A 22,709-nucleotide genomic window follows, 5' to 3' on the forward strand; every position below is an offset into this window, starting at 1 on the left:
ATTGTTTAGGGTTATATGAATATGTGGCAAAATCATTGAGAAATGCAAAGGAATGAATAACACTCAAAAATTAGGATCATGATTACTTTAAGGGTTCAGAAAGAGAAACTGGAAAGAATGCGAGAGAGACTTCTAAGTTATTGATAATTTTCTGTTTCTAAGCCTGGGGCGGTGAGTACATGTTTTTATTCTATAAATAATGTAACTGTACATTTATATTTTATATATTCTTTTTATATAACATACTTTTACAGTTAGGTAAATAAGCTGGCAAAGAATGAAAGTTTCCCAACCAGCCAAGCGTTGAGCTTGAATTATTTTATCAAAATTAGAATGAGTCAGTTGTATTCTAGAGATTCTCAAATTCATGTAATTCAGGGATATAGGAAAGTTGTGTTGTTTCCAGACCAAATATTTTTATTCTGCTCAGACTGTATGTGAAATGTTTTGTTTTCTTTTGGGACCTGTGGTTTAATTAATCCTTGACAACCAGGGAGGACTTGGAAAATCTAATGCAAAGTAGGACAGTGAACAATTGAAGAATTGGGGCTTTTTAGTTTATATATTCTGTATTTACAGAGGAAATACGATTGCTGTCTTCAAGTGTTGGAAGAGCTGGCACATGGTAAAAAGACTGTAATATGAAGTTCAGGGGTTAGAATTAAGTCTAATAGAGGAAAGTTTCAGGGGGGCAGATTATGATTTAATATAACCCAGAACCAAGTAAGTGTTTAAAGTACTACAAGCTCTGTTTCACCCAGTTAAAAAAGAAAAAAAAAATCTTTGTTTTAAATCTCTTTATTAAACAAACGTATGGGGAAAGGAAAGATTCTTTACTAGACTATTAGAACTCTGAATTATTTTCCTTAACATCACTTAGAGCCTTGTTGTTTTGAATCCCTCTGAAAAATGTGCTTTTCAAAACTTCAGTGTAAGCAGGTTTGGCTTTGGCATTCTTATTCTCATATGAACAACCTTTTTGTTTATTACTCTTCACTCTTTTAGGCTTTCTGTTCTCCTTTTTGGTTTATTAATGGACAGCTGGCTGACTGTTAAACCTTGTTAATATATGCGTTGATTCAGTAAATACTTACCGAACACTGTACTTTGTCTATAAAGTTCTGAGAATCTGTAGTGAATCAGACCCAGTTGTTGCCTTCATAGGGTTTACCTTCTATGAAGAAGGTGCTAAGTTACATTTCTGATAAACACTGAAGAGCTGCAGGGTATATGAGGATACATAACTGGATGACCTGACCTAACCTGAGGTGAGAGTGTTAGGGTTGTACATTGCACTTGGAAAGAATTTCTGCAAAATGAAATTCAGCACTTTATATTTAGTATAAATTTAGGCTCCATAGACTAAAAGAGCATGGCATTTGGAGCCAGATTTCCTGAATTCAAATCCCAGCTTCATCACTTATTTGGAAAAGTTATTTTTACCTCTCTGTTCTTTAGTTTCCTCATCTATAAAAATGGGAATATTAACAGTATTTATCCCATAGGGTAATTGTTTGTAATAAATGTGTTAAAATGTTAAAAAGCACACAGTAATGCCATTTGTGTATTTAAGTGTGTCATACAAATATTGAAAAATAACATTCAGAAAACAAATCTAAGACAACAGTTTCCAGTCATTTATAATTATAAATATTAGTAATAGTTAAGATAATTTCGATATTTATATAGGTACTATGCTAAATGCCTTGACATATAATACATTATTCTGAAACTTCCTTAGGTAAATATTACTTTAATGCCTATACGGGCTTTTTTTTGGTAACAAACGGAGAAACTGAGGCTCTAGGAAATTAAATAGTTTGCCAGGATCCCCCAGTTAGCTAAGAGACTGTATGCTCTTAGCTGCTGTTCTTTGTAACGTCACGTGATTGAAATGATAACTAACCTGAGTCTACTGTTAAATATTTGATAACAGACTGTGAACTTGCGGGATATTATTGGCCAGTTATTCTTCTAAAAATTAAAATGGAAGGAGATGGGTCTTTGTTCCATGCTTTTACATCCTTTTCAGAGATAGTTTTATCTTTACCAGTCCTACAAGCTCATGTATCAGACCACTTCAGTGTAGTGTGGACTTAGGACATCTATCTCAGACCTAAATGAATCATTTGATTCTAAATTACAGAGATAGGTGAACATATTTTGTTTACAAGGTAAATTTGGGATTTTAAAATTTAAGATGGACATTGACAACCAGTACTGTATGTTTCAAGGTGGCAGATGATGTTTTCTTTTCCTCTATCAGATGATAGACAGAATCTCAAACAGGTAGAGTTTGTTTATTTCATGGTCCCTTGTTTGGTACATTCATTTTGCTCTCTGATTATACTCAAAACATCTCAAACACATAATTCAGCCATATGATTTTTCAGTCTGATTATATCTGTTTTTTCATTGTTATTTTCTTGTTCAGGAACCAATACTGGCTTGCTATTGTGATATGATAAAGTTCTCTGAACTCCACATTCTCTTGTTCAGAATGCTCTCCTGGTTTTCCCCATCTTACCTAACCATAGTCAAATACCTCTTAGTTTTGATCATCTGAAATTGTCATGCTCATGGGCACTTCCAGGCTTTTCCAAGTGGTGTTCCCTCTGCTTGGAATATTCTTCTACTTGCTGTCATTTACTTAACCTCTTATATCAAGCTTTTCTTAGACATAATAACTGCTGAGGATGACTTGTTCTTTATATTACTCAACAGTTTAGTAATTTTTATATTACTCTTTATTTTTTATTGTAAAATTTTTGACCCCTCAGGATTGTAAAGCCTAGGGACTTCATACTTTTAAAAAAAATTGTTATTATTTACTGCATTTCTATAATCTAGTATTGTCTCCTCCTTTAATACTTAGCCTGTAGTGCTTTTCAAATAATTGAAAATTATCTTCACACTCTAAGATTAAAGCTAAAGATTCTTATGAAAGATAAAGACTGTACTTTGAGCAGTAACTGGAAAAGGATTGGAAAAGAAATATCTGAGATATGGAGTTGGCACAGATACAGAACAATTACATTATGAATGGTGGTTAACAGGACGTTATATAATTTTATTTCAATAAAGTAGAAATGATTAGTGTATAGTTTTTAAAATGCTGATGAAATGAGTATTTAAAAATAGTGAAATCCTTAAAATATAGACTTGGGTCATGGATTATTTTATGTTAAAGATTATAAATTATATATGTGTGTATATATATATAAATGAAATTTGGATAGTGGAAGAATAGGAGATTTTGGTTGTAGTAGAATAGAATATATTGGATCATATGTACAATTTTATAATTTTGTTGACCATTTATTGACCAAATATTTTGTAATTTTATTTAAAAATAATTTAATGTTATTTAATTTTTTAATATTTATTGACCATTATAGCTTCTTAAGTTCATAACATAAGCCATAGTTACATATAGTGCCATCTATAACATTTGTTAAGACATCACAAATGGAAAATAATTGGCAATAGCTTATTTGCTGTATGTTCTTTCTAAACTTATTATACTGGCTTGCATTTCTTCATTCTTCTAAACAGGTGTAGAATAAGAAGATGGAGTTCTTTCAGTTTAGTTTTCTAAAGACAGGAAAAACCCTGAAAATTCAGGTTGCTCATACAGAATTTTCTTTTGGAATATACTAGAATCCTGTGCATTCAGTTATTTTCTGTTTTGAAAAGAAGAAAGAGCAGTATGCCAAACCTGAAAGTCTGAAACACAGTTCTTCATTTTTTATACTAATTATTTAAAAATTTGTATGGAATTCTTCTTCAAACTGAAAACCAGTGAAATCTTCCAAAATACACAGTATGCTTGTACAGTTAGTTTTAAGTGATTTTTAAAACATTTCATCACATGTTTATAGAACAGTTCATATCTACAATGATAGGTCTTAGTGGATATAATGAAAATAAATACCTTAATTAGTAGGAATTTTACCTAGTTTATCTTTTTTTGGCTTTTACTTCAGCATAACAGAAGACTAAAAATAACATATCTAATGATTTCAGCTTTATAGAAAATGAGATCCTGTTTCTGATCTTTGAAATTTGATGTATCCTATTATTATTCTTGACTTTTTGACATGCCTTTTCTTTTCCCTCGTGTCTGGATTATTGAATAATCCCTTACTGAATAATCATTATGTTGTATACCTGAAACTAAAAAAAAAAATTCTTTTGAAATAGTTTCACTGAATGAATTTATTAACAGTCAATACTTTTTAAAAGGAATAATGAATGACAAAACTAACAAATGACAAAGCACCAGTAGTAACCTTGTGTTTGACATTTACTTGAGATTCTGCTGATGGTTTTTACTTTTCCTTTGAGGATTATCATCATCTCTTCTGTACATTAACAGAAATATAATTGTCTTAGACTGATAATTTAAATCCCAGCATTTTCCCTCTTTAACTTTACTAAAGATTAACAAATAATTAATTGTAAAACTCCAGGCAGTGTGTGAAGGCCTTATGGAGGGACAACTGGTTCCGTATTTAATAGTAGTTTCAATTAGATTCTTTACTGAAAATCACCATTATAGTTTCTGAATTGCTCTGAATCATTTTTACTTTATTTTGCTAACTGTATTATGAATATAGTTTTATTTTTTAATCATAGTGATGGGTTTCTCATATATGGATATCACTACAGTAGCTGTTGTAATTCCATTTTTTTTTTAACTTAGTAAGTTATTACATTACATACAGACAGAAAACTCCACAAATCATAACTATAAGCTTTGTGAATTACTACAGAGGAAATATCTGTTTAGCTACCAGTGAAAACAAAATATGAACACCTCAGAAAGTTCCTTTGTTTGTACCCCAATGCACATATTATCTCCTCTCTTCCCAAACCATCCTTCTGACTTCTGTGTTTTTGGTTTTTATACAGCATTTTATATACTTTTGTCTGGCTTCTTTTAACATTATGTTTATGAATAAAGATTGGTCCATGTTGTTGCATGTGGCAGTACGGTTCATTCACTCTCATTGATAGTAATATTCCATCAGAATGTTAGAATTTATTTGCTGTTTCTGTTGTTGATAGAAATTTGAGGTGCTTTCAGTTTGTGCTGTTCGAATAATGATGCTGTGAAGATTCTTGCATGCATTCCCGTTGAATACATGGGAGTAAAAGTGGGTCATATTTTTAAAACTTGAGTAAATAATGCCAGTTTTTCAAAATGTTTATATAAATTTACACTTCATAAGCAACATGTGGGTTTCGGTTATTCCAAATTCCTGCCAACACATGGGTATTCTTAATCTTTGAAAATTTGGAACATTCTGGTTAGTATATATTGCTATCTCCTTGAGATTTTAACTTTTATATCACTGTTTACTAATGATATCAAACATCTTTTAAAAGGATTATGGGGCATTAAGATTGATGAAATGTCTTGTTCTAAGTTTCTTGTCTCTTTATTGTAGTGGGTTGCTTTTTTTTTTTTTTTTATTACTTAAGATACAAGCCCCTTGTTGGATATATATTTTCTACAAATACCTTTTTCTGTGTGGCTTATCTTTCTACTCTTATTCAAGGTATACTTCGAAAAGAAGTTCTTAATTTTGGTATGGTTTAATTTATCAGTTTTTTAAAAGTTAGTCTTGGTTGTGTCCTGCTTAAGAAATCTTTGCTTACCTCAAAGTCATGAAATAATTCTCCTAGAAATTGGGAATTTTTTTTCTTTTACTTTTAGTGAGGGTTTGAAGTACATGTTCATTTTATTTTACCTTCAGTATGTATAATCATTTACATAGCACTATTTATTGAAAAGACTACCCTTTTCTCATGACTCTGAAGTGCCACCTTCAGCATAGATCAAATATGTATGTGTATGTACACACATGCATGCCTATGTGCACATACCTGCCTTATTCTGGGTTCATTATTTCATTGATCTAATTTAATTTACCACATTTTCTTAATTATATAACTTTGAAAAGTCTTAATTTGATAGAGAACATCTTTACATTTTTTTTCTTGATTATCTTGGCTCTTCTCAGCCCTTATGTTTCCATATGAATTTTACAATAAGATTGTTAATTTATACCAAAAAGAAGTCCTACTGGGACTTTGATTAAAATTGAATTGTATATGCTGATCGATTTGCAAAGGAATGACATTTTATACTATTGGAACTTCTGATCCATGTATATTATAGATTTTTCCATTTATTTAGGCTTTCTTTAATTTTTCCAAATATTCAGTAGTCTGCTATATAAATTTCTCCTACATCTTTTATTAGATTTATTTGTAGGTATTTAATGTTGCTCAGTGCTAATGTAAAAGGTGCCTTTTAATTTTGATTTCTGATTGCTTATATAAGTACATTTTATTTTTTATGTTTTAAATAAAATGATCTGATTCTAATGATTTGATCCTCCATTATTTTAAATTTTCTACCTACACAGTCATGTCAGCTGCAAATAATGAGCTTTTTCCTTCTTTTCTATCCTTACACTTTTCTTTTTTCTCTTGCCTTGTTGCACTGGCTAGAACCGCTTGTCCAGCATTGAATACAAATGATGATAGAAGGCATCCTTTTAAACTTTCACTATTTCTCCATTAAGGTATGATGTTTGTCATAGCTTTTATTATAGAAGCACTTTGTCACAGTAAGGGCATTTTCTTCTATTCCTAGTTTGCTAAGAGTTTTTATCAAGAATGACTTGGGTGATGAATTTTATCAAATGCTTTTTTGTATATAGTTAGATAATTATATCATTTTTGTTTTTTATTCTTTTAATGTGGTGATTTGCATTGGTGTTTCAGTGTGACATCAGTCCTGTATTTCTGTAATAGATACAATTTGGTCATCATGCATTATCTTTTTTGTGTATTGCTAAATTTGGTTTTCCTTATTTTTTTAAATTTAATTTAATTTTCCCAATGTTCCAAAATTCATTGTTTATGGACCACACCCATTGCTCCTTGCAATATGTGCCCTCCTTAATACCTACCATCAGGCTCACCTATCCTCTCACCTATCCTCCCTCCCCTCCAAAACCCTCAGTTTGTTTCTCAGAGTCCAGTTTCTCATGGTTCATCTCCCCCTCCTGAGTTCCCCCAACTTACTTCTCCTCTCCATCTTCCAGTGCTCTTTGTGTTACTCCTTATGCTCCACAAGCAAGTGAAACCATATGATAATTGACTCTTTCTGCTTGACTTATTTCATTCAGCATAATCTCTTCCAGACCCATCCATGTTGATACAAAAGTTGGGTATTCTCCTTTCTGATGAAAGCGTAATATTCCATTGTATATATGAAACATATCTTCTTTATCCATTCGTCTGTTGAAGGGCATCTTGGCTTTTTCCACAGTTCGGCAATTGTAGCCATTGCTGCTATGAACATTGGGGTACATATGGCCCATCTTTTCACTACATCTATATCTTTGGAGTAAATAGTAGTGCAATTGCAGGATTATAGGGTAGCTTTATTTTTAATTTCTTAAGGAATCTCCACACTATTTTCCAAAGTGGCTGCATCAACTTGCATTCCTACCAACAGTGTAAGAGGTTCCCCTTTCTCTACATCCTCTCTAACTAGTGTTGTTTACTGTCTTGTTAATTTTGGCCATTCTAACTGGTGTTAGATTGGTATCTCAATGTGGGTTTGATTTTAATTTCCCTGATGGCTAATGATTTTCTTAGCCATTTTTTCTTTTTCTTGTGTCTTTTAGCCATTTTTTCTTGTGTCTGTTAGCCATTTGTATATCTTCTTTGGAGAAGTGTCTGTTCATGTCTTCTGCCCATTTTTGGATATGATTATCTGTATTTTGGATGTTGAGTTTGAGGAGTTCTTTATAGGTCTTGAATGTCAGCCCTTTATCTGTAGTGTCATTTGTGAGTATCTTCTCCCATTCTGTGGGTTGCCTCTTTATTTTGTTGACTGTTTCCTTTGCTGTGCAGAAGTTTTTTATCTTGATGAAGTCCCAAAAGTTCATTTTCCCTTTTGTTTCCTTTGCCTTTGGATACATGTCTTGAAAGAAGTTGCTTTCTAGTTACTGCCTATGTTCTCTTCTAGGATTCTGATGGATTCCTGCCTCACATTGATGTCTTTTATCCATTTTGAGTTTATCTTTATGTATAGTGTAGGAGAATGATTGAGTTTCATTTTTCTATACATAGCTGTCCAATTTTCCCAGCACTGTTTATTGAAGAGACTTTTGATATTTTCTTTTGGATTTTTAGACCTCTGTTTATTAGTGAGATTGACCCATGTCTTTCTTCCTAAAAGCAGGAAGTTTTTTCTCTTTGTTCTGTGGAAGAGTTTGTATATAATTGGTATGATATATTTTTTGAATATGTGAAATACCATCAAGGAAGCCATCCTAGTTTAGAGTTTTCAGCCTTTTTTTTTTTTTTTTTACTGTAATATATACATATTCAGGCTACAAATTTCCCCTCCTAAGGTATGGTGATCACTGTGACACAGTTTGTTGTATTTTATTTTTATTTTTATTATGTATTGATTTATTTTTATTGTGTTAACTTCTGTAGTCAGCAGTCCTCGAGTTGTTGGGTTATAGATGGATAATTCTAGTCACTGCCTCTATTGTAATAATTGTCTTCTCCCTGTGTTTCTGTGTCTTCACAGGGCAATCTTCTGTCTTCTCTACTCCTGGAAGGATACCAATCATATTAGATTAAGGCTCTATCATACTCTGCTGTGACCTCAGCTTAACTAATTTATATTTGCAATGGCTCTATTTCTGAATAAGGTCGCATTCAGAGGCATGAGTAGTTGGACTTTAGCATATCTTTTTGAGACATTCAAGTCAGGGCAAGTTTGTTAATCATATTTAAATTTATGTTTCATGATTTTTTTTTTTTTTGGTCTGCTCATTCTTTTATTGAGAGAGGGTTATAAAAACCACCCACTGTGATTATAGGTCTATTTTTATTCCTCCTTTGGTTCTTTCAGGTTTTGCATTTTATATTTTGAGGTTATATATTAGGTGTATAGAAATCCAGAATTTGTTATATTTCTCTGCTAAGTGTACCTTTTATCATTATACTGTCATTCTAGCTCTATCATGCTTTCCTGCCTTAAGCTGTACTGTACTTTTCTGATGTTAACTTAAACTTACTTATAAGCTGTCTTTTGGTTAGTTTGCATATTATATATTTTTCCATTGTGTAATTTCTACTTTTACTGTATCTTAGCCATAAGATGAGAGCAGTATATAGTTAGGTTCTTTTTTTTTTTTTTTTAAAGATTTTATTTATTTATTTGACAGACAGAGATCACAAGTAGGCAGAGAGGCAGGCAGAGAGAGAGAGAAAGGGAAGCAGGCTCCCTGTGGAGCAGAGAGCCCGATGCGGGGCTCGATCCCAGGACGCTGAGATCATGACCTGAGCCGAAGGCAGCGGCTTAACCCACTGAGCCACCCAGGCGCCCCTATAGTTAGGTTCTGTTGTTGTTTTTGTTGATGTTTTTGTTGAAAGTCTGTTCTTTGAGTGTTTGGTTAACTTGCATTTAATTTTCTTATTGATTTGCTTAGAATCTTTCATCTTGCCATTTGCTTTCCATTCTTTGTTCTATTGCCCTATTCTCTTTTTCTTACCTTCTTTAGATAGATAATTACTTTGCCCTTTTCTCTTTTTTCAGCTGTATTAGCTGTAGAGTCTTTACTGTTCTTGTAGTAATTACCCTGTTGATTCCAACTTGGATTCTTAACCTATTAAAGTCTAATATTAATGCTTTTATCACATTCCAGACAGTGCAAGAACCTTTATACACTTCAACTTATTTCTTCTTCCAATTTCTACAGTGTCATGGTATTACCATATGTTTTATCTTTTTTTTTTTTTTTTAATAAGTAGTCTCCACACCCAGCATAGAGCCCAATGCGAGGCTCGAACTCATCACCCTGCGACTGAGACCTGAGCAGAGATCAAGAGTCAGAGGCACCCTGGTATTTCCAAATGTTTTAAACTTGTATATTTTAGCTCCCACATACCTAATTATAATAGTTCTTTCTAAATATATATTTGTATTCATTTACATTTACATTTTTAGCTTTTTCTTTATTCTTCATTTCCTATTTTATATCTCCAAGTTTCCTCTATACTTGTTCCTTTATATTCTGCCCAAAGAACATTCATTTGTATTTCCTTTACTTCAGTTTTGTTTACCTGAATATGTTTTTGATTCACCCACATTTTGAAAGGATATATATATATATCTTATATATAAGATCAGCAGTTATTTTCCTCTAGCCCTTTGAAGTTATAATTCCACTCTCTGTTTTCTGGTTTCCACTGTTTCTGTTGAGAAGTCAGCTGTAATTTACTTACTGTTCCTTTGAACAATCACCTCACCCCTGCGGGGAGTTTTAATATTTTCTCAATATCTGTGATTTCTGAAAGTGTCACTGTGATGTGCTTACGTACTGTTTTCTTGGCTTTTATTTTAATTGAGACTTTTCACCATGTCTAAAATCTGTGGATCAATGTTATTCACTTGTTACAGAAAGTTCTAAGTTACTTTGTTTTCAAATACTGGTTTGGTCTTGTTTTTTTCCTTCATTTTTATACAGTACTCCAGTTACACCTGTGTTAGACCTCTTTACTGTATCCCATTTATCTATTATGTTTTTTCTATGTTTTGCACTTTTTTGTATGTTTTGTCTGTGTATTTATCTCGGACCCTTTGTTTGGTTCATTAATTTTTTCAAAAATATGTGTGTAACATGCTGATAAAACCATTTATTTTGATTTAGTTCTAGGATTTCATTTGACTTATGATTTACATTTTCCCTTCAGAATTTTTAGTCTTTTATTTCCTTGAGCATATTAGGCATAGTTATTTTAATATCCAGTTCTGAAAACTTTATCTAAATTCCTTGTAGATAAGTTACTGTTGAATGTTTTTCTGTTGGTTTTAGGTCACATTGTTTTATCTTTCTGTGACTGACTATTTTTGATTGAATGTCATATATTGTCTATGAAAAGTATAGGGATAGTTTGAAAGCTAGCATGCACTTACGTTTATTTAGAGAAGATTTATATTGCTTCAGAAAGATGACCAAGGTACTGGCAATCCCAGATTGCCTTATTAATCCAGGCAGGGATCAGGAAAAGTTGAAGTTGAGTTTACTCTCTCTTAAAGTTGGTCTTCTCTTAAAAAGTTCAGTTTTATTCAGGCTCCCAGCTATCACTAGCTCCACAGCTCTAATTTTGTCCTTTTATCCTCAGAAATTTGTTTGTCTCTTGTTATCTTCCATTGGCTATCAGATCCCTCTTCAGAGATGACCAGTCCTTCTAGGGGAAAACACATCTCCAAAAGGTGTGCAAACTATGTTGGGTTTCCTTCTTATCCAAGATCACAGCCCCATAATTCTTCACTGTCTTCCTTGGTCCTTCTCAGTGCTTTTTGATAAATCCTTTTCCTTTTAATAATTACCTGCATTTTTTAAACTCTTACTAGAAGGGTTGATGGTAGTTACCTAAGTTCATCATGTAAATAATAAAATATTTTCACTTTTTTTCTACTGAGTTATAATCTTTAAGATGGCTATTTAAAAATCTGTAGTTCTATGTGGATCATCAAACATTTTCATTTGTTCATATTTTTTTTTTTGCACAATATCTTAGCATATGGTTGGATGTACATCCTGACCAGAATGCTTTAAGGGATATAAAGAGATAACCACTAAAATGTATGGATATCCAAAGTTGTACTATATATGGTTATATTATGTTTCAAGTATATAAAGTTTAGCTGTTAATAAGAAAACTTTTTTTAAGCTTAGTATTATTTTGGCCATCTATCTCTTTTTATGACAGAAAAGATACTGACATTTTTCAAATTCCTTTAAGATTCTTTGGGCTATCTTCTTATCAGAAATTGGGCAATCTTATTTGTTTTTAAAGTCCTTTATTTTATTAGTACTTTTTGGAAAAACCAATTAATAAAGACTTAATTTATATAGAGAAACTTTTTTGGATTATGTATTAACTCATACTTTTCATTTATATATCAGAATATTGTTTTCTTTTTTCATCTTTGCAGAGATTCAGAAATGATAATTATTTGTCCCTTGTTTGTTTGTTCTTTAAGTTTATTTTCCTACTTACTGATTGAGTTTTTAACTAAAGTTATCAAGGATTCCATGCACTTCCAAGATTAGGGATAACATCAATCTAAAGACTCAATTCTTTTCTGTCTTCACTGATTACAGACAGGGAACACAATCTCTTCAGCCTGGACCTATGTAGAAGAATTTGGAGAAAATAAACAGGTAAGAAAAAGTCTTTTAGGAATATTAAGTGATATATTTAGTTTTCAGAAAGCCAGTTATAAATTATTCTTATGGTTATAAGAAGAGAATTTAAAATTGTCTAAAAAAGCTTGTGAAATATTTGGTTATAATAGCTTTATTAATTATAGATTTGTTAAGAAAAGTTTTAAAAAGTTAACTGGTTTCCATATTTCAGGTTCTTCTCAAAGCTTATAACATACCTAGTGTATGTTTTGAACCACTACATGTGGTAAACAGTATTTTAATGTAGATGTTGTTGGAGTGAGTGTATTATATGTAGATTTTCAGCATTTCTCAAGTTTATCTGAAAAATTTTTATCTATTTTTTTTAACTAATAAAACAACAATTATTGTTGATGCAACTTAGAATAAAAGTTATTTACTAGGATTCATGCTTTAGTTTTTCCAACATGGTGCTGAAAGGATAGGTTTTAGTAGGATATTAAAGGTAGTTTATAGTTTAAATAAAGATTACTTTCATTCAGCTTCCTTTTCACATGTTGAGGCAAAGAGAATGTTGTGGTTCCCTGGGTAGAATCCATGTACTAGTTCTGTGTTCTTAAGTAAATTAACTTTCATCTTTCTGTGCCTCAATTTCCTTGTTGAAGAGGAAAATAATAGTATTTGTTTTGCAAGGCTTTTATAAGGTTTAAATAGTGCTGATGTTGTGTATAGGTAGCTTTGGCACTTATTAAGTACTCAATAATTAACTCATTAATAGAACTCATGCATTAGATACAAGGAAATGTATTTATTATGCTTGAGGCATATGACTTTATTTTTGTATATCTTAATCTTAACATAAAATTCAAATATGGATGCTATTCACAGAAATTCCTTTTACAAGATTCTGTAGTTCAAATTTTGAATTATGAGGACTAATTTTACTGATAGAAATGAGACTTGAAAAGAGTTGCCATCTTTTCTAAGGCTTTTATTCTCTCTTAACTTTTGCCCAGATAGTTTTTCTAGTGAGCTGTAGTTTTTGAGCCATACTGAAACCTAGATAACTGTAGCGCTCAGATAATAATTTTCTCATATAGGTTGCTTTTCTATTAATCTCTTCCAAATGGTTTAGGAACTGTCTTGAAAAGGAATTTGACATAATCTATTAAACAAATGTAACAGACTGGAAACTCTAGGTGTGGTTTGTTTAGTCTCTTTGGTTTTTTGAAAGGAAATCAGTTTGATTTAATTTCAGTACAAATAGCTCGACACCTGTTTTACATTTGGTCCTCTTTGAGTTCTTTTTTCATTTTTTTGTTACAGCTGAGCCTCTGAGGGCATTTGAATTTGTAATCACTGTGTTTAACATAGTTCAAGAATATTTGTTTTATTTTTAATGTTTGCCATTACATACTAGCTCTATTAAAATTTCTTCCCAAAGGGTTTTTAATGTTTATTCAGTTAAATAACAGTTTCTAAGGTCAAACGAGAGTTTGGGGAATGGTGTGTACTACATACTGCCTTAGGAAAAATCATAATGCTTATTAGTGTATAAAAAATCACTGCAGTAGCAAACTGTGTAAGTGTTAAATCCAGTTTTACTAAAATTTTTTCAGTATTTTATTTGGCTTAGGGATTCTTGTTTTGAGTACTTCAATTGTACAGTGATATACGTTGGGAAATACTGAAAGTAACTGAAAGAAACACTTGGGTTTTGTTTTTAACCTTAAAAAAGTATAACAAATACAATAAAGTGCACATTTAAAGGGTAGTACACTTTGGTCAGTTTTGATTTATGTATATATCTGTGAAATGATATCACAGTCAGGAAAACATTTTGCCACTCCTACAGTAACCTGTTCCTTTGTCTTCTTTTCCAGGCAACCACTGATCTGATTGCTGTTACTATAGATTAGTTTGCTTTTTCTAGAATTTCAAACCTTTGTTTTTTGAAAGCTTAAATAACAATCTTTAGGTAATTTAGGATGAAATAGTAGTAATTTCTTAAAAATACGAGTACAGGTATCTGACAATTATGTTTATAAAAATTGATATATACTGTCAAAGTTTCACAGCAAGAATTTGAAACAAATCACTCAAAATTAAATAAGAAATAAATTGTAAATTTAAAAAACAATTAAAAACAAAAACAGATGATTTTTTCCCCAAAACTGAATCTGAAAAACAGAGAACTAACCAACTAGAACTTTATAAGATAAAGGAGTTAGAGATAATAACTCTCATACTTATACAGCCACCATTACTAGGATTATCATACTGAAAGCCTCCTAAAAATCATCTAAAACATAAAAACTTACCTAAGCTATTATATGAGCCTAGTCTTAGAAAAAAACATTGGTCGTGTCTACTTCTTGCTCTTTTCTGTCAGTTGCCTATAGCAAAAATTAAGTAAAGGTTAAAAATACCTTGTTTTGGTCAATATTTAATTGTAATAGGGAAAGTAAACTAGATAAAAATGCCAGTAAATTTGATAATAACTAAAGTGTTCTAGCCAAAAATATTACTTAAAAATTCTTGTTAATAATTTTTAAATATGTCGTAAGTTATAAGTTATTTAATAAGTAGTAATTTTGAAAATTTCCTCTTCTGTTTTACAGTTAGTTCTTGATAATTCTTTCCTAGGATGGAAAGGACAAAATAATTGATAAATGTCATTTACACTGTAATAGAGATTTTTTAAATCTCTCTTTGAATCCAGCCATGTTTTGTGTTCTGCATATATACAGTGCTGTGTTAACTTGTTAATAGGCAGGTGAAATTTAGTGAAAGAAAGTTACTGAGTTGTTTCAGTTATGGCCTCTTTGAATTTTAGAAATTGAAATAATAAAATGGTGAAATAAAAATTTTTTCAAAAAATTTAGTAAATTTCCTATAGAAATCAAAAGAAGTACTTAAAGTATGTATTAAAGTTATGGGATATGTATTAAGGGTATGGGAAATGTGTTTCATAGATCAAAATATCAGGTGCTTCATTCTCATACACTGCTTTTAGGAGGGTAAAACAGTATAGCTATCTTAGAAAACAGTATAGTTGCCTCTAAAGTTAAACATAAAATTACCTTATGATCCAGCAAGTTGATTTCTAGTTATTTACTTCAGAGAATCGAAAGCATATATCCACATGAAATTTTGTACACATTATTCCTTAGCAGCATTATTCTTAATAGCCAACAGAGAGAAACAACCTAAATATCCATTGACTGATGAGTAGATAAACAAAATGTGGTATATTCATGCAAGGAATCCAAAGAGGAATGAAGTTCTGATATATACTACAACATGGGTAAACCTTGGAAACAAATGCTAAGGAGGTAGTTTAAAAAGACAACATAAATTGTATGATTCCATTTTTTTTTAAAGATTTTATTTATTTATTTGACAGAGAGAGAGAATCACAAGTAGGCAGAGAGGCAGGCAGAGAGAGAGGAGGAAGCAGGCTCCCCGCTGAGCAGAGAGCCCAATGCGGGGCTTGATCCCAGGACCCTGAGATCGTGATCTGAGCCAAAAGCAGAGACTTTAACCCACTGAGCCACCCAGGCGCCCCCTTCCATTTTTATTAAAAATCTAGAACAGGCAAATCAATAGAAACAGAAAAATTAGTGGTTGCTGAAGCTGGGGGAGAGGAAAGAAAGGAGTGACTGCTAAATGGTTCAGAGTTTCTGTTTAGGGTGATGAAAATATTCTGGGTCGTGTTTCTGGTTACACAACTTTGTAAATCTATTAAAAAACACTTGAATTATACTTAAAAAAGGTACATCAAAAAGGGAGTGGATTTGAAGGTAGAACTTAAATAGTTAAGGAGAAGAAGAAAAATAGTTAACAAGGAGAATTATGAAGAATGTACTTACTTAATGGAAAGTTAAAGAGTATGGTCAGAAACAAATCAGAAGAAACAGATAGCTAAAAAAGTGTAGGAAGACACTTGGAGCAAATTCAGTGTAAGGTCTCCATTAAGGGTTTCCTCCCTCTTTTATATGAAGCAGAGAAGCAGTTTGAGAATCCATGGTGTTTGGTCAAGATGTGTAAGAGAATTAGAAACAAACAAATGAGACAAATAGAGTAAAGCAGCGTATACATCCATTGCTTAAATTTTCACTGAGAAGCATCTTGGTGGTGGTTTATCTCTTGTGTTGGTCAGAGAAAGGTAGTAGACTGAATTAACACAAAAGTGGAACTGGAAGAATGGTGGTGAAAGTGCTGCCAGTCTCTGCACTTGCTCCCAGGTCAGTGGCACAGCAGTTACTGCCTATTCACTTTCTTGCTCAATATAGCCACAGCTTCCATATGGTTGGGAATTGGGGGTCCTTTTAGCCATTACTGCTTGATTAGAATAGGCACTTAAGGTTAAGCCTGTTTCCAGTATAGATCAAAGTTACTCTATGGAAGTGTATTCTTTCCAGATATAAATATGAAATTGTAGGCAATTTGCTCAAAATGCTATCTCTAATCATTACATTAGAGCAAACTCCATTTATTTATTTTTGCAAAGGGCCTTTTCTTCAAATGAGATTCTTAGATAACATTTAGCATATAAAACGGGAATGCAGAGCTGCGTGGTTTGAATGGGAAATGTGGGGGTGAGTGGGTGCAAGCAGCAGCCAGATAGCTGAGAGCACTATTTACTGTATTTCTACCCTCTAACAACCTCTTATTAGACAACCTCTAACAAACACTTTCCCCAGCCCAGTTTTGAGAAGATATACAGAGTGAAAAAGCTGGTCAAGTAGAAATAATACTTTCCTAGGAATTAGGAGACCTAATTTTTAACTCTTTTTTCTTCATTTAACTGTGGGAGTAGCCAACAGTCATTTAATCAACCATCTTTGGTCTGTGTCACTCTTCAGTGAAAGGTGGTTAGAATTTCAGAGACTTCTGAGGACCAACCTATTCCTGGTTTATGATTTTGAATTAGAGAATTTGATTAGCTAAAAATTTTTATTATAAACAATAAAAAGTCAAACAAATAACAATAGATCAAAAGGCTTGAATACATACTTTACTAAAGAACATGTTCAGATGGGCAACTAAACACATAATTAGTTATGAGGGATTAGTCATGAGGGAAATCCAAATTAAAACCAAAATGAGATTCCATTTCACATACTGGGATAGTTATGATTCAAAACACTGGCAATACTAAATGTTGGTGAGGACATGGAACAGAGCTTTTGTATTTTACTGGTATGAATGTAAAATGGTCACATTGGAGAACTGCTGAGCAGTATCTGTCTGTCCAAAGACCCAGCAGTTCCACTCCTAGTTATTTACCCAAAAGAAATGAAAACATATATCCACAAAAAGACTCATATGAGAATATTCATAACAGCTTTGTTCGTAATAGTTGAAATTTAGAAACAAATATTTATCTGTCAGCAGGTAAATGGATAAAAAATGTTATAGTGTATACATACAATAGAATACTGCTGAATAATAAAAAGTGACATACACAGCATAGTGAATCTTAGAAATTATATTGAGAGAAAGAAGCTAGGCTTAAGATATTTTAAAAAATACATTTTGTATGAAGTCTAAGACAAATCTAAGCTATAGTGAGAAATCAGAAAGTGGTTGCCTCCTGCAGAAGGGCTATTAACTGGAAAGGAACACAAGGAACTTCTGGATTGATGGGTATATTTTATATCTTGTTGCATAGGTTTATAGTTATCAGAACTCACTGAAATGGGCACATAGGATATATGCATTTCACTGTATATAAATTTGTACCTCAATTTAGAAAGTATTAAGACAGTTGAATAATTCTTAGTGTAAAACTTAAATTCTGAAATTGGCTCTGTCATTCCCTTAAGAAGGGAAAAGGGGAGGACAGATCCAAGTCTTGAGACAGAAACAGTGGGATTGAAGAGTTAAGAATATTCACTGCGAAGAAAAACCAGGGGTGGGCAAGTAAGTATATGCTAGGAATTCTGACTGACCTAATTTATTTCATAAAAATCAGTGATGCTTCCTGATTTTTATTTTCTGTGATATATATTATATGTTAGATCTAAGGAAAACACGATTCATCTAGGTTTATGTCAGTAGTTACTATCTTAAGTTTGATATGTATTGTATTTTCTGATTATCCAGATTTTTTCTGAATATATTTAGATTCTTGTAATAAAATTTACTTTTGAAATGCTTATAAAATCTTATGAACAGTGAAGCTTTTCATTTCCTAATTTTCATAGTATTCGGGGGAATTTTTTTTCTCTTGATTTATCCTGTATGAATGAGGTCAAATTTTGTATTTCAATTTAGTTTCCTTAGAAATTTGAGAAGACAACAGTTAATTAGTGTATTTTTAAATTAAAGGTTTACAGTAGGAGACTATATAAAATGCCCATTTTCAGACCTAAGTACTAAGCCAGTAGCCAGTTGCCTGGCTATTTTCTTTGTGAAATCATTCTCTGAAGATGTCTCTTATCTACATTTCAATGAACAGCCTGCATTAACTGTTGCATGGGTGTAAACCCAAAGTGAAAGTGATTTCTCTGAAAACTACATTTTCCCCACCTACATAAGTATAACTAGTTAAAGATCTGCTCTTCTAAATCGAATTGTCTATGGCCACATTGTTAAAAATTAAAAGAGAAAGTTGTATCATAGATGCCTGTCTAATAAATAATTGTCTATATTTGTGTAATATTCTTTAGGGGGAGAGAATCAGAAATTCTTTTAAACAATTTGAATTATGGAAGCACTAAGATTTTTGTTAATACTAAATACCATACCATTTAGGCACAGTGCCTCCTTCAAGAAAAACAATTCTGTGATACCTATTTACCCTACTTTGGATATTAGGAAAGCAAATGGTATCAAAGTAATTCCTTATCCAACTTCAAAATACTGAAAATATTTTGAACTGGATATTTTAAATGTATTTGTCTTTTTGGAACAGACTGCTTTTATTGCTTTTATGGTACCACTAATAAAAATAAAAAGATTATAAAATTAATCAAGTTAGAGTTTTATAGTGTTAGAAATTAAACATATTTAACTGATTTTTATTTTTTCCATTTTTTTTTTCTTAACTAGGTCCTTACTGATGTTGCTTGAGCTTATTCTCCTGCAGTTGATCACATTCCTGTTGGCTAAATATTAAGTCCCATGACAACATTAAGTTAATGCTTATATGTTTTAGGCCTCATCTATAAGACCAGGAAAATACAGAAAAAACTTGACTTGTGCATTAGATTACCTAATTCATTTTTTTTCATTCCTAGAAACACCATAACTTTTATAAATAATCATTTTATAGTCATTGTTAGGCCCTTGGCTTATTCTACCCTAAAGAACATAGTTGAGTTTTTGGAAAGTACAGGATTTACAAATTTGGTCTTTAATATTCATATACACACAAAAACATAACAATGAAGCAAGGAAATTATTGGTGCATAAGATGAATGTTTATTGTGGAATAGTAATACTTCAAATATAACTGGTTTTTAAAAAATAATTTGGTTTTAATTTTTGGATTTTTCTATACTATAAGTTGATAATGGTTTCTTGAAGTTTATTTTATAAACACGATTCATTTTACTGTTTTATGGTACAAGTAGGAACGCTAATGTTAAATTGGTATATTGAGTTATACAGAAGTTTATATTAGTATTTAAATAATGAAATATTGGACAGTTAGTTTACACCAAATGTTTTTGCAGCCCAGGGGAGAATGTTTCTGCTGGCTTGATGCCAAATACAGTTTCAAAAAAAAAAAATAAGCAAATATGAATTCGCTGGTTTTTAATCTTTTCTTCATGGACTACCCTTTAGCATTAGAACCAAATTTAAAAGGAGCTGCATTGTAGAACAAGGGAAATCAGAGGTTCTCTTTTTTCTCTGATCAAACCCACAAAACAATGAATAGATACGCAAGTAAAAGATATCCAAGAATGCATTCTAGTAAGATCTCTGAAGTTTTGTGTCAGTGAAAGAAATTGCGTCAGTGAAAGAAACTTGCGTCAGTGAAAGAAACTTCTAGTAAAAAACCATTAGAATTTGCAATGCTCTGAATGTTGAAACAGTCTTTACCAGCAAAATAGTATTAGCAGGATTTTGAATGTTAGAACATTATGTCAAACTGTGATTATAGTTTTAATGCTTTGTCTCTTTGAATTAAATTTGTATCCATAAAGATGTGCAGCATAATTGTTCATGTATTTATTTACAGACTACAATTTTCGTCGCAGCTCAGTAAATAGTCTTTCCCCTGTTAGTGCTACTTTCTCTTCTGGGACTCCCAGCGTGCTTCCTTATACTTCAAGGCCTTATTCTTATCCAAGCTATCCCTTGTCACCAACAATATCACTTGCTACTGGCAGCCATGTTGGACAGCGACTGTATATCTCCAATCAGGCCTCATTCTTCTGAAGAAGATACTGTAAACATGAGTATGAAAGTTTCTTTGTAAAGCATGCAAATTAAAATACTGTTTTATTTTAGAATCGGGTTTGCACATTTGGTTTTAAAATGATAAATACATATTTATTTCAACATAGTAAACATCAACCATAATTCGGAATAACCTACAATTGCAGAACTTGTAAAAATGCTAAGTTTAAAAAGTTATTAAGTAGTTTCTCTTGATAAAGGTATAGCAAACTACTCTTCTTTTTAAACTTTTGGGATTTTAAATACTTCTAATTCCTGAGTGGGCAGTAGAACCCAATAGTTTATGTTAAATTTTTGCATAATAGCTTTGCCAAATAGCATTTCACAAATATTTAAGCACTTGCAGACAATGGTTACACTACATTTGATTGCCAAGGATCACTATCTGTATTAGAGATTGTAACAGTTATATAACCAGAAGCAACTAACTATTATGTAGAAAGAAATGAAGGGCAAAAATTAAGATACAAATCTTTTGCAGTACGAAAGGAAAAGCAGTCTACCAATGTGGTCCTTGAAAATAACTATAAATATTTTACTTAATTACCTATTATAGAAATAAATTTTAATTTTGCTGTTAATGTATTTCAGGTTTTTATAGTTATACTTCTTTTGTGTTTTTGATATTCACTGTATAGTTGTTTGACTAATAAGTGTTATGGTTTTTTAATGTTGAAATCATGTGTTGTTTAATTTTTGTACGTGAATTCAAATTCTTTGACATTAAATATGTGATGCTTCTAATATGTATGTGTTTTATTTTTGTTTATTAGTATACACAAAAAAGTTAGCTCTCACAATCATCTTGACCTTTTCATGGGCTAAGTGACTTTATGGGACCAAAGCAAAGGATATTGCAGACCAAAAAAAGTGTTTTGTGAAACATAGTAACCAAAATCCTTTTCAGGAGCCAATAGAAATAATTTATTGGTGAACCCAGTGAAGTTTTCTTCTTTTACTTATGAATACTTAGTGAATCCTTTCATTTTGGCTGTTTAATGGTTTGGTAACTAATGATGATTTACATAATAATCAGGGACAAAAATTTTTCCAGCCTTAGATACCAGACATTAACTTTGTTGATTAACTCATTATGTAGGAGCATAGAACATGGGATTTCCATACATAGAATATGAAATGGTTGCAAATATTTCTTCTAGCTTGTTTCTAGCAGAAGTTAAATGGAGAGTAAATTACAGTTGACCCTTGAACAACTGGGTGGAATCACTTATACAAGGATTCCGTACAGTACTGTAATATATTTCCCTATGATTTTATTAATAATGTGTTCTTTTCCCTAGCTTTAATGTAAGAATACAGTATATAATACATATAACATACAAAATATGTGTTAATAGAATGTTTATGTCACTGGTAAGGTTTCAGATCAACAGACTCTGAGTAGTTAAGTTTTGGGGGAGTCTAAGGTTAAATGTGGATTTTTGCCTACATGGGGATTGAGATGGGGCAGTTGGTGCCCCTGAGCCCCATGTTTGTTGTTCAAGGGTCAACTGTAGTCTCATTTTTTTTCACCCTCTATGGAATGCTTATTCCATATAACCATATGCAGTATTTAATTTTCCAGGTTACAGCCTTAGATTTTCTAATTTAAATGAGCATAGATATTATACTAAACCAAATTTAATTTTTTTCCTGACATAGATTGTATAGCTTTTGCAGTTTAAATACCATGACTTACAGGTTCATATCACTCTTTTGGCAAACACATAGAGTATTTAGTCAGCTACTGTGCTAATAACCTGGGGATATGGAGGTGACTCTGTTTCCAAACCAAAAGAAAACATATTAATATAGTTTTTCATAGGAGTGTTTGTAATGGCCCAAATAATCACAGTTACAAGTTCCCAAGCATTTTCATTAAACAAACAAACCCACATTGAGAGAGCTTACCAGCCACACACACTAATATGATGGAAAATATGTAAGCCTTGGTTATCATATTAGATTACCACTTCTGCCAGGTAACAGTTCTTTTTTTTTAAATTTATTTTTTTCAGCGTAACAGCGTTCATTGTTTTTGCACCACACCCAGTG

The 22,709-nt window shown here is 31.8% G+C and overlaps 1 protein-coding gene across 7 annotated transcripts in view; it reads left to right on the top strand.

Moving 5' to 3' along the window:
* RBM46 (RNA binding motif protein 46) overlaps positions 1–21,400 on the top strand; it is a 51,668-nt gene extending 30,268 nt beyond the window's left edge. For 3 of the 7 annotated variants that reach the window (XM_059173687.1, XM_059173680.1, XM_059173673.1), the window contains exon 5: positions 20,434–21,400. In XM_059173687.1, the coding sequence (XP_059029670.1) occupies positions 20,434–20,633 (200 nt within the window). In that variant the 3' untranslated portion in view covers positions 20,634–21,400. Of the gene's footprint in view, positions 1–11,229; positions 11,321–12,215; positions 12,276–19,298 lie in introns of all 7 variants that reach the window. The other 4 variants (XM_059173695.1, XM_059173702.1, XM_059173709.1 and 1 more) reach the window with 4 other exon arrangements.
* Positions 21,401–22,709: the final 1,309 nt, after the last annotated feature.

Source organism: Mustela lutreola, chromosome 1 (assembly GCF_030435805.1).
Source record: "Mustela lutreola isolate mMusLut2 chromosome 1, mMusLut2.pri, whole genome shotgun sequence".
NCBI lineage: Eukaryota > Metazoa > Chordata > Mammalia > Carnivora > Mustelidae > Mustela > Mustela lutreola.